At 33.2% G+C, this 13599-nt stretch overlaps 1 protein-coding gene across 6 annotated transcripts in view; it reads right to left on the reverse strand.

The window, feature by feature from the left end:
• LOC143246457 (tubulin monoglutamylase TTLL4-like) overlaps window positions 1-8096 on the reverse strand; it is a 60869-nt gene extending 52773 nt beyond the window's left edge. For 3 of the 6 annotated variants that reach the window (XM_076493192.1, XM_076493193.1, XM_076493188.1), the window contains exons 1-3: window positions 7989-8052; window positions 2702-3549; window positions 2327-2385 (exon numbers count right to left, since the gene is read on the reverse strand). In XM_076493192.1, coding sequence (XP_076349307.1) covers window positions 2327-2385; window positions 2702-3102 — 460 coding nt within the window. In that variant the 5' untranslated portion in view covers window positions 3103-3549; window positions 7989-8052. Of the gene's footprint in view, window positions 1-2326; window positions 2386-2701; window positions 3550-5341; window positions 5450-6016; window positions 6106-7988 lie in introns of those variants that run through there. The other 3 variants (XM_076493191.1, XM_076493189.1, XM_076493190.1) reach the window with 3 other exon arrangements.
• Window positions 8097-13599: the final 5503 nt, after the last annotated feature.

Raw genomic sequence — 13599 nt, forward strand, 5'->3', positions numbered from 1 at the left:
ACAGCTCAAAAAGCAGTCAGCTACCAAAAACATGTAACATCATGATTGGTACACATAACCCAAGTCTGCTTTGAACTAGAAAATAATTATAAAAAGATCATTCTTAGCACCACCGTACTTTTAAGCTGATTTATTAAGGATCTCATGCCATTTAGGGCCTTTTTTTTAAATAATGCAACAAAGAACATAGAATAACAATATGCAAAAAGTATATAAGGTACCATAACTATCAATTTTTGTGGCATTCATAGCAATGCAACATGAACAATTAAAACATTGTCCATTTACACAATATTGTTCCTGTGGGGAAAAAAACATTTCCTTAGGAAGTAATCCACGAATTTCTGTACAGAAGATGTAACATAACAGGCCATTTGATAGATGAAAACCATGCCTACCTATTGGTTATAATTAATATAGTTATAAAAGTTTGAGAGAACCACAAGTATTGACAAATCCTGAAAAATAGGATGTGTCACACTGTTTTTTCATTGATGACAGTATTACCTAAACAAAGCAACTATATATCATTCAAAGGTAAGAAAATGCCTTGAGAAAATATGTAATGTTAAAGTGATCCTATGATTCATTTCAAGCTCTGTTTTCAGAAACCCTTCCTGAGCTCCAAACAGGCTATTACTGTGCTAGAAAATTCATAAGGATGTATATATGTGTATAAACACATACACATATATAATTGGGCAGTAACATTTAATGCTCAGTCTAGAAGTCAGGAAGAGTTTTTGTGGTTGGCTGCTTCCCAAACAAAACTGTCCAGTACTCTGTTTTTTTAAGATTGGAATACAGATTTGGATTCCTTATAATACTTGAAATCTGAATTGTCAACAGTATGAATGAATTCACATTATTTTCAGGACATGAAGGCGTAAAACTCATTCCACTCATCAAAAACATGGTTGTGTCTGTACATTTTCCACAATACAGTGTATGGTCCTTAAGCTAAAAAAAAGCCATTTTTTTTCACAATTCTGTAGTTATGTTGATAGGTATGACCAAGGGATGCATATACAGTCATCAATATCTGTTATGATGGTTTCTTCTTGGAATGACTCACAAAGTCAGTTGCACTAGTATTAGTAGTAGCAGCATCATGGGCACAGCATACAAGGAAATATAGACTGTTCAATGGTTTTATCACTGTTTTAGACCAATCATGATCTAATACTTAAGAGCACTTTTTATTTGAACAATCATGGAACTTCAACATGAGCACTTCTATCCTGTGCAAGAGGAACACGGTCCAAAAAACCCTAAACTCAGCACATCTGTGGTTGAACACCAGCAATAGGTTAGTCCTTCTAGCAGTGAAGTGTGGTTTTACAAGGTTAAGAAACTGAGCTCTTTATTGGATTACACTTCTTTGTTGGTTCTAATTTGAATACTAGAAACCATAATACTCTTCTGTGACTCACCCAGTTCTCTGAATTTGGTCTTATCAAATCATACATTATTTTCTACCTCAGATAGAGAGATCAAAGACTATGCATAAATGTTCTGAGATTTTGAAAGTTGCAAAAGTTTTGAGTAGTAATATTAAATGGAAAAAATACCATAACCTAGAAATACACACCTTATGAGCTTCAAGTTTTTTGTTGGAAATAATATCAAAATGTAATTTATTGTCAAGCTTCAAACTACAAATGTTTTTGAAATTGTTTATGTAATTTTCATGAATGTACCCAGAACTTTAACCTGGTATATATTTTATACTTTCAATGTCAAATGGTACATTTTTCAAAAAACTGTTCATGAAGTATTATTCTGTAGACCATTTCTTATATAAAAAGGTATTTCATTTAATTGCTCATCCACAGCACAAAAGTAAAATAAACACAAATGTTTGACTTTCTGTAATGATGAAATGATAAAAATATTATCTCCACTTTGAATTAAACACACCTGACAATGATGCCAAAGCTAAAAGCTGAAACAAGGAAAAGTTTTTTTTTTCCAAAAATGGTCACCAAATGTGGATTTTTTCCTCATTCTAACAAGAAAATCCTTTTAAAAGACAAAGCACCTTCACCTCCCCTTACAACTAGAATGTGCAAATTCATTTATATATATATATATATATATATCCTTACAGAATTACATAATTATTTGTTTAAATTTCAGGAAAATTTCTTCGAAGCAAATTTTATAAGAAAAAAGTAAATGTTTCCAATTTAAATCTCAATCTTCCAATATAAAGTAGTATAAAAACCATATTACTTTGGTAGTTCATACACAACTGCTAATTTCAGTACTTTAGTATTAATATTTACATTTGTAAGCTTTTAACTTTAGGAATTTTATAACCCACCTTGTGCCAAATCCAAATCCATACCATCATCACAATTTGCATTCACAAGTAATGACAAACTGCAAAAAGTAAACAGAATCATAAATTAAGTGTTTTCTTCATGAAAAAAGAACATTATAACCACAACTCATTCCCTTCACTAGCAAATGCCACTTATGTTACTCAATATGATACTACAACAGCTACAATATTACAGCAGTTACAACATTCTTATAAATATTAATGGGCAAACAGTTCAAGAGAAATGATACATATTTAAAAAGATTAGATTTTTAACAAGAAAAAAAGCATGCAATAACGCACGTATGTCGACTAGAACTAGTGATAACATTTTATATGTACTACATGAAAGCGTAATGAGTCACAAATACTAACCTGTTTGGTCCAGCTGATAAAGTATTCTCCAGCAATTCAGCACCATCATCACACGATTCTGGACTTGATATAGCTGACGTGGTTTTGGCTTTACTAAGATCTATGCTTGTAACTCCCATTGAAGAACAAGAACAAACAAATGCAAAAGGTTCATCTTCAATCAGATGAGGACTGCAATTCTTACAGTAATGTTTCTGGGCTTGGACAGCATGCAAGCTTGTAAGCTGATTAGATTTTGCTATCAAAGTATTTGAACTACGTTCACTAACGTCTTGTTGAGTATAACAGTAAGAAAGGCAAAACATATTTTTGTTGTCGGAACAGCAGTTATACTCTCCAGTACAGATATGCGTATATACAGGTGATTCTGAAGTTCCAGTTTCTTTACTAACTTGTTTCATTATCACTATGTATTTGGCATAGTCTCAATTTTCTTAGTTAGTCTTAAAGCTGAATGAATTATACAGACAAGTGTGATGTATCTCAGCTTATTCACATGAATTTTTAATAATAATATTTAATCCATATGCGTTGTATTCCAAAGCAACAGAGTACAGGCACATAAGTGGTGTTATATTTCATCAGAAGCTAAAAGTTTTCCAAGAAAGATGCAGAAATTTTGAAAATCTGTTTAACCTAAAAACTTCACTATCATGACTTCTGTCCATCAAAGCAAATTAAAATCTTGTGCAATCTGGCATAACATTTCCAAGAAAATGAAATCATTATATCCTTTTAAAATCAACTACTATAATAACACTTCTCGCTGTTCAGTTATGCAAGTTTCTGTATCAACAGCATTCATTCACTGTCATTAATTTTGACAGTGAAAATTTTAATCCAAATTTCTGAAAAAAAATAAAATTTTTAAAATGTAAACCTAATAAACATATTTCCTTTATATGATTCATTAAATTTAGCTAAAATATTTAAACAATTTAATCATATTAATTATTTAACATGTATTGCTTTGCTATAAAACACTCATTAGAACAAATATTTCAAAATAAGAAAATACAAGTATCATAATACTATCTATAGAACTTAGAAAATACATTCCTATCTGTATTATTTTGATAGCTGTACTTATTGACCTACACATCTTAGGCTTCATTACAAATTGAAATTTTAATGTATACTTACACTGAACATTTGTTCAAAAGTTAGTTATACAATGAATTAACTCAGAAAGTAATATATAGAAACAGTTAGATCAAACACAAAAAGGTGTAAAGAACTTGCACACATCAAATGGAAAACATTTCCCACATGTTACCCAATAAATTATTAGCAAATGTTCTCACTCAATGACTAATTCATTTTATATATGGCTAATTTTGTTTCCTAAACTATGAAGAAAATTCCAGATATTAATCCTACAACCAGTTAACATTAACATATAAATATGTATGTGTGGGTGATGAAAATGTCTGGAAATTCTGAGGGAACAAAACCAAACCTAAAACTAAACTTGAAGTACAGACACAATATCTGATATAGAAGACCAAACAGACTTCAATCCAAAATCAAGATCAGTAGGTCTTAATTCAACTATCTCCAACAGTTCCTTTAATACACATCCAGCATTTGCCACACTAACTTTGTTAAAATATGGAATGAAATTTAATAATATTAAAAGACAAAAAGGAACCTACCTATTCTGTAACCTAAACTAAAATTGAGCAAGTAAATAAAAATATTAAAGCCAGCCTTTATCATTTATATAGTTACAATGTAAAATTTCACTTAAACTCACAGTTACTGCCTTCACATGTGAAGGCAACCTATTTGAAGAGGCCAACTGCCCTGTTAGAAGAATAACAGTCTTTGATAAAGGTGACTCCTACCTTGTTAAAATTTACATCTGTGTTCTCTAGTCTTACTATTCACACTGTTAAGCATGAAAAATGATGATGTATCAACAGTATCAATTTCCTTTACAGTCTTAAATACCTCAATCAGATCCTGTGTAACCCTTATTCTTCTAAAGGAAAACAATTTCAGAGATTCTAATCTCTCCTCATAGGACAACTCGTACATCCCAGGTACCACTCTAATAACCCTCTTCTTCCCAACAATTAAATGTCTTTCTGTAGATACAACCTAAAATCCTATTTGCCTTACCGCTAACAACAGCACACTTCTTAGATAGCTTTAGAGACTGAACAAATTTATGCCAAGATCCCTTTTTCGAATGGCATTGTTAAAAAGATTCTCATCCAAATTATACTTTATAATTTAAATTACAATAAATCACATTCATTAGTTTGAATTTATTGTAATTAAAACCTATCTGCCATTTATTTACTCAACTCACCAAATGATCTAAATCCTTTTGTAAATCAGCAGCAGCATCTTCACAAAGAACATCTAAAACTAACTCTCTGTATATAAATAGCTAATATATCACTGCTTTTTCATCCTACATGGACAAGCTATCAATACACAAGCCCATAGGTCCTGTTTCATTTCATGATAAATGTCACTTTTTGAATGCCTTGTATATTCATTATAAAACTAGAATTATTTCCATTAATGAAATACCTTTAATCTGATTGTCAATTTGACAGAAAACTATGGTTTCAGAGATTTGTGCAAATGTTTTGAAACCCTATTTAAAACCAAAGAAAATGACCATACCCACTGGTAGGTCTTGTTGCTTTACTTTTGAGCAAGACAGGAACTTATCTGAGGAACTTCTGAACCAGGAAAATGACTTTATTCCTTATGAGGTTGATGATAATGAATCTGAAAATGAGAAATCTGATTTGAATAAATCTGGTGAAAGTGAGAAAGAGTTCTGTGGCAGGCCCTTTATGTGTGAATACAGGTAAAGGCAAGAAAAAAACCAGTGGTGCTACTTTAAGGAAAAGAAAAGGAGGGTCTGGATTTAAGGACCAAATACGATGAAGGGAACAGAAGATTATTGTTTGTTTGTTTTGGAATTTTGCACAAAGCTACTCAAGGACTATCTGTGCTAGCCTTCCCTAATTTAGCAGTGCAAGACTAGAGGGAAGGTAACTAGTCATCACCAACCACCGCTAACTCTTGGGCTACTCTTTTACCAACGAATAGTGGGATTGACCGTCACATTATAATGCCCCCACGGCTGAAAGGGCGAGCATGTTTAGCACGACAGGGATGCGAACCCGCGACCCTCAGAGTACGAGTCGCACGCCTTAACTTGCTTGGCCATGCCGGGCCCAGAAGATTATAAAAATGAAGTAGCATAGAGAGTAGTTGTAGGAGAGACTGACATGAACTTTTCATTTCATGAGCCAAAATAAAAGCTGGAAGTAAATGAAAGCCACTCACCACTAGATTTCCTCAAAGCTTTTACAGAAGAAGAAATTGTGGCTACTTTTTCGTGGACATTTCTGCTCTGGGAAAAGCCTGTATTTGCTCTGGAGATAAAGAATATCAACAAACTGTAAATAATTTATTAACCATTCCTTAATCTATGTGACTTATATAAATAAAAAAAAGAGTGGTCCCTGAGGTACCCAGCTTGTGACACTAATTCAGTTGGACCGAATTCCATTTATAACAATTCTCTGCTTTCTTGCATCCAACTACTCTTCTAACCAATTGACTAACTTATCTCCTATAACCACAGGTATTTTTTATAAGCCTTATATGACACCTTATCAAAATCTTTCTAAAAATGAAGCTGCACAAAATCTACATCTTTACTTTCATCTACTTAAGCAGTATCCTTTTCAGATAATGTCAAAAAATTTGTAAAGCAAGTTTTCCTTTAATAAAACTGTGTTGATTATTCAATTTCTAAACTTTGTTAAATGACTTTGCAAAACTTTCCCTACAACTCATATAAAACTAATAGGCCTATAATTACTGAAGCAATTTCTATTATCTCCCTTGAAAAGAGGAGTGCTGGCACTTACAAACTTTTCAAAGGAAAATTATATATGTAAAATGGCTGGTATGTGTAGAGAAAGCACTATGTGGAGGAGCAAAGAATGTTTCAACCTTCTTTGGTCATCATCAGGTTCACAAAGAAAGAAAGAAGTAACTGACTGATAGCTGACCACATTTTTGAAGGAGGTTATGAAATAGAGTGTAGGAATGTAGGGGGTGTGCTTATATGTTGGATATATTTATTAATATTGGTATAAAGGTGTTCCTTTGTACTGGTTTATTTTGAGATTGATTTGTTGTATAAGTAAGGATTCTTTATTTTTGCATTTGTTTATGATTGTTTGTTTATTTATTATTTGGGTGTTTCTTATAGCTATGTTGTGTTTATTTGATTTGAGGTGTTCAAAAACATGTGAAGGTGACTTTTTGTGTTCTTTGAATCTGATTTCCACTTTTCTACTTTGAAATGTGAAATATACCTCATGGATTTTAACAATTTCTATGATTTAAGTATTTGAATGTATTCTGAAGAATATAAAAATATTTCTATTCAGTAAAGTTTCCTTTGTAAGAAAGTATTTTGAAAGATTTGAATTGATAAGTCTTCCACGATGACTTAACACTTAACCTAAAAGTTATACACCTGTTAAAACAGTCAGAAATTTAATATGATAATTCAATACTTTAAACTTTTCCATCAAATACTTAAGTTTTAAAATGAGTTAAGTTTGAAATGTAGATTATCAAGTTTATAAAAATTAAACTTTAAGTAAAAAAAACTTTATACTCTCAATTTTCCACCAGTAAAACCCATTAAACTTTTCAGAGGAGATTAAATTTCATGGAGATATAGAATAATGTGCCTAGCTTAAACTGCTAAAGAAGCAAAAATTAATTTTATTTTACACATATATTAAATATTGGATTAATTATGGTAATAGAATTAAATGATAACTAATACTTTTAAACATTAAGCTTTAATTTTAATTTAAATAAAACTCATTTGAACTTAAACCACGTCCAATAAACAAGTGAAAAGTAACAAAAAATATTCAATTTCTGTGACATCACACGTAGAAAAGTAATTTATTATTGCCATTAATTTCAAATCAGTGTAACTCACTTAGAAAGATTCATTGACAAAGATGGTAAACTACAACTGACAAACAGTAACGTAGTTAACCCAATTACACTTGAAGAGTATGAAAAATGGGTGCAAGTTTGCCACTACAGAAACTGCATGATCTAATCGATGCATTGTGTTGGCATCAAATACAAAGACGTTTCAGCCGTTGCATTTAAATTATTGCACAACAAACATTACACTTGATATATAACTCAAATAACGATGAATATCTTACATTTTAAATTACAGATTCAAATAAACGAATATTACAATTCCTCTTACCGCCTGCCTTCACGTCCTCATTTCTCTCACGCGGTGTCACCATCAAACAAACTCTTTCCGCCACCTGTCCATCTTGTTCAATTTGTATGAAAAATGTAGTAAATTAATTTAAAATAATTGTTTATGACAAATATTATTGTTCTTAATTAGAAAAAAAAGTTTATTATGCACAAACTTTGAAGATACTTTAGATGATTTATCGTAACTCAAAAAGTTTTATTTATTGTACACGCGTATAGCTTAGTAAAAAATAATTAGTTTGTGAAACAAATACCGTATTAAGTCAAAAACAGCAATTAAAATAAACCTAGCAGGATTAGTGAAAAATTAAAACTTTATATATTTTTGAAAGTGGATGTGATTTAGATTATTTAGTGCTATTTTTGGAAATAAACAGAGAATAAAATTAACAAAAAATGCAAAATCAGCAAACTCAAATTAAAGAATAAAACAAAAAATTGTTGTTAACAAAATTCTGTTTGTTTGGGAATTTCGCACAAAGCTACTCGAGGGCTATCTGTGCTAGCCGTCCCTAATTTAGCAGTGTAAGACTAGAGGGGAGGCAGCTAGTCATCACCACCCACTGCCAACTCTTGGGCTACTCTTTACCAACGTCACATTATACACCCCCACGGCTGGGAGGGCGAGCATGTTTAGCGCGACGCGGGCGCGAACCCGCAACCCTCGGATTACGAGTCGCACGCCTTACGCGCTAGGCCATGCCGGGCCAACAAAATTCACACTATAGTTTACTGTAGTCTTTTATGGTATGTGAATATACCATACATTTCTATATTATTGCAACATTATACTATTTATTCTAAATTTATTAATTTTTACCTTATTTACTCACATTCCACATAACTCGTAGTCAGAAAAATTGTAAATGTGATTTCATTCTAGCTGACTTTGTTATCCTCGCATGAATAATACTTGTTTACCATGGAAGATGCTGCTGCATAAGGTGCAAGGATGTCCTTTCGTGGTAGTTCAGGTGGTTCCACGAAGTTAATAATTATGGCTTCACTTATGTAGAAATGAGAATAACCAATAACGTTAGAAGCACTGGCCATACTGGCTGAATACAACATTTTTTGCAAACTAACGAATATTTGATTTACTCAATCCAGAACAGGATCTTTTAGAGTAAGCAGTTTGAAAAACTTCTGCACAAATATCAGTATGTCATACCATAAAGCAAGCGTCCAGATTATGTTTGTGTTAACTGTTTTAATAAAGATTGCACATTTTATATTTCAATTTGTGCCCAGTTTTTCAAAGATTTTGTGTTATATTGCATAATTGACCAAATCTCCTGTTATTAAGTGGCCATATCCTATTGTTTGAGGATTAATCGAGGTTTGCCTCACTATACCACAGAGTAGATAATAAGGAAGTAAGTTTGATACTGTAACCACAGGATATCATTTTATTGAGTTTGCTATATCTATTGAAACATTTACTGCCCTTTGCTTCTACTCTTGCATGATATAAGTTTTAAAAGGCTTCATTGTTAGAAAAACTGGCATTTTCCACAACTAAAAGGATTTCCAACCTAAAAAAAGAGTTAGACATTGAGGGAAAATGCTGTCTGCAACAGTTTGTCAGGTGTAATGTCCTTTCCTATATGTAAAGCTTATGAAATGTTGCAAAAATTCATGATGTCTTTCTTCCTAAAACTGGTGATGCAGGAAGCCACAAATATCTAGTGTACTCGGCAGAGCTATCCATACTTCTCCTGAAGATCAATCTCAATGTAAGAGAAACTCGAATGAATGAGGATCATTGTCATCGTAAGTCTAACATAAGGTAGAGCAGACTGTATAAAACCCCCAGAATTATGAAAACCAGAGTAATCAAACTGAAACTATGATCAAAGATGCCAGAGAACATTGAAAAGAGATTGAGGTGCTGTTGGTGAATGATGTCTGTCAACTACCATTATTCAACTACCAGGTGAAATGGCAAGCCTCTGAGCTTGTCACAACAGAGGAAGAAGCCTGTAGCTGTAGCCTCCTACTTCCTACCCTTTCATTCGTATCATTCCAGGTTCGAATCCAGCTGAGTATCAACCAACCATCAAAATGCCCTAACAATGAGACACAACCACACTTTCATCTACTGAATAGGCACAATTATCTAAGTACTCCCATGATTTATATACTACAATCTATGTCACTTATAATTCCACTAGGGCATTAACTCGGAAAGGAGAAACAAAGTGTTTGCTTTGCATGAGAAATGTTAAATCATCTTTGAGTGAAATACTCAAACATTGCCGAATAGAAAGGTAGATTAAACTATTAATTTCGATTGACAGTACAACATATACAATAAATCTAACAGCAGGTAGTGAATAGTGTTGCTATGACACCAAAGGTGTTTAGATGTTATATGAATGGACTTTGTCATACCATATGGCTGTTTAAGATACAATTGTAACTTCTCAGGGTTTGATAAATGAATGTGTCCTTCATTATAAATGAGTTGGATTTTCTATTGGGACATTGCCAAGTCAACTCAGATTATTGGATCAAAGCTAAGATTTCTGTCAACACAAAGGATGGCTTGTGTGAGTTTCGAATGGAGCAATTTTACTTGTACAACCTACACACCATTTTTGAGAGGCTAATGGAGTACACACTAGAGAAACTATAGTGAGTGAAGTGTCTGATCTACGTCGATGACGTTATGGTGTTTAATCGTACATTGAGTTTATGGCAGAGGGCTTGAAAAGAGTATTCAGATGGATAAAAAGGCAGGTTTGAGGTTGAGACCAGAAAGATGTGCACAGAATTGTAATATCTTAGTCACACTGTCACCATGAAAGAAATCGTTGGTCTCAACCAGTGACCAGATCAGAAGTCTTAAATTTCCTTGGCTATTAATCGTATTATCGGTGGGTTGTCGTTAATATTTCCATGATTACCATTCATTCTCGCATCTTACTAAGATGAAAACACTTTTCAAACGGAGTGAGGAATGCAAGCAAAGATATCAGTCCCTTAATTTTGTAGTAAAGTTCTTGAACTGGCATATCCAATAAATTATCGTGAATTTCTGCTTGACATCAACACCAATGGCAGAAGAATTTGACCGATGTTATTGCAGTTGTAGGATATAATTGAACAAGTAACAGCATGCACTTGTTATATTTTTATAGCTCCTAACTCAGATATTGCACCATGAAACAAGAACTGTTTGTAGTTGTGGTGATTGTAAGATACCTTCAGTACTACTTGTAGGTTATAATGCTAATTGTTTGAGTAGAATATTCATTGCTGAAGTGGTTGATGAACTTTAAAAATCACAAAGGGATGATAACAAAATGAATAACTTGAACCACTTTTGAATTAGTCTCCCATACATTCTCATACATTTCGCTTTAAATAATAAAAATGACTATTTATCAAATGGCCAAGTATAAAGTTACACAGGGTATAATATATGAATATGCCAAACATTTCTGTCTTTTTGTAATATTATGGCCCAGCATGGCCATGCGTATTAAGGCGTGCGACTCGTAATCTAAGGGTCGCGGGGTTGCATCCCCGTCGTGCCAAACATGCTCGCCCTTTCAGACGTGGGAGCGTTATAATGTGACGGTCAATCCCACTATTCGTTCGTAAAAGAGTAGCCCAAGAGTTGGCGGTGGGTGGTGATGACTAGTTGCCTTCCCTCTACTCTTACACTGCTAAATTAGGGACGGCTGGCACAGATAGTACTCGAGTAGCTTTGTGCGAAATTCAAAAACAAGTAAACAAACCTTTGTATTATTATAGTATTTATTCGGAATTTATTATTTGTTTTGTATACCTGCAGGTTTCAAGTAAAATGTGATCAAGAAATGTATCATGTTGATTTTATTCTAGTTGCTCTAATTCCTTTGATATTCTTACCTTCATAATAATTGTTCTGCCTATGGCATTTATTTCTGTAATATTGCATGCTATACAAAGATGTCAAAAGCAGTGTTCTTCATGGTAGTGCAAGTGATATCTAGAAGTCATAGATTCACTTATGTTAGAATGAGAATGGGTAGCATTAGCCACGCTGATTAAACACAACATTTCTTGTAATTTACGAAATGTTTGATTTAAACAATATGGAATAAAACCTTTAATGACAAGCAGTTTGAGAAGATTTAGTAAAACAGACAGAATCAAGATACGTAAAAGAAGCACACAGACTATGTTTGCGTTTTAATAAGAAAATTGAACATTTCACACTTCACTTTGTGTCCAGTTTCATTATTTCATTTAACATCACTAAGAAATTTTACATTACTTTATAATTAATGTTCTGACTAAATTTCTTATCATTATGAGGGATCATCAAATTTCATAAAGTTTATCTCAATTTTACCTGAATATACGATACTTTTACTAATACTGAACAACTTCAGTATTCTTTGTTATGATTTTTGTGACTGTTGAAGCAGGTCAAAAAAATGCCTGTAGAAAATGAAGACAGATCAAGAATTCTAATAAAATTGAAAATTGTAAAAGATTAAGACATTAATTTGTACAATTACACAACGATATCGTTCATTAAAATTATTCAATCAAAACAGGGGCGTATCCAGAAATGACCATTGGGGAGGGGTAGTTTGAGTGCTTGATGCAAGCGCCGCAGGTGCGAAGCCATGCTAAGGGGGTCCGGGGGCATGCCCCCCGGGACATTTTTTAATAAAAAACATAAAAGAAAAGCTTGAATTATGCATTCTGAGACCACCTTTTTGGCAAATTTCAGAATGGCACACTGAGGTGTTTCTCTTATTTTTTAATCATAAATAAATATATAGGCCTACATATATAATATATAACTTTCAAAGTTATCAGGCCCAGCAAAGTAGGCCTACAGTCCTATCATCAACATATAAAATATAGAGTCACTCAGGAGAGTGCAAAATATATGTATAGTGTCTATAATCTGTACTCAAATATCATGAACAGTGTATGTTCAGATTCCCTGAATTTCAAGAATTAGCTTCCCAAATAAACAGTGGGTGGCACCGTGGCAGGCTGGCAGCACCATAGCACTAACCTAGTACCATTGACAAACAGAAGTTGCGATAAACAATCATTCACTATGTCAAGCCTGAAAAAGTAAAAGACACTGCATGGGTTCTTTAAACCCGTTCATGAGGCTGAACCTGATCAATCTGCTGCAGCCAACCAGGTTGAATCAGAATTGTCAACTGAATTGTCGGAATCATCACCGTGGCCTTCTACCAGTGCTGCCACTACCACCTCAGGTCCAATCTGGGACATTGGAAATTACATTTCTGATGATGTCAGCATTGGTAAACAGGTAAGTCGACTACTCATAAAATTAATTTTGTATTAAAAATCATGCAAACACTCTGATGAGTTTTAGACTGAATATTAATTGCTGCTAGTGATTGTAGGCCTACAGCCATAGGATGTTAGGCCTGCTCTTCGAGGTTATTGCACTCTCATAACAAACTTTCATATGTGCAAAATAACTGTCTCTTTTAGGTAAACGCTGAAACCAAAAAAATGCCTTCTTGAGAATGCCTGGGAGCCAGGGAGTGATTATGTTTTCCCCAATGTAGTCCAAGAAAGCTGCGTTTTTAGCATCGTTGGCT

The sequence above is a fragment of the Tachypleus tridentatus genome, chromosome 3 (assembly GCF_004210375.1).
Source record: "Tachypleus tridentatus isolate NWPU-2018 chromosome 3, ASM421037v1, whole genome shotgun sequence".
Lineage (NCBI taxonomy): Eukaryota > Metazoa > Arthropoda > Merostomata > Xiphosura > Limulidae > Tachypleus > Tachypleus tridentatus.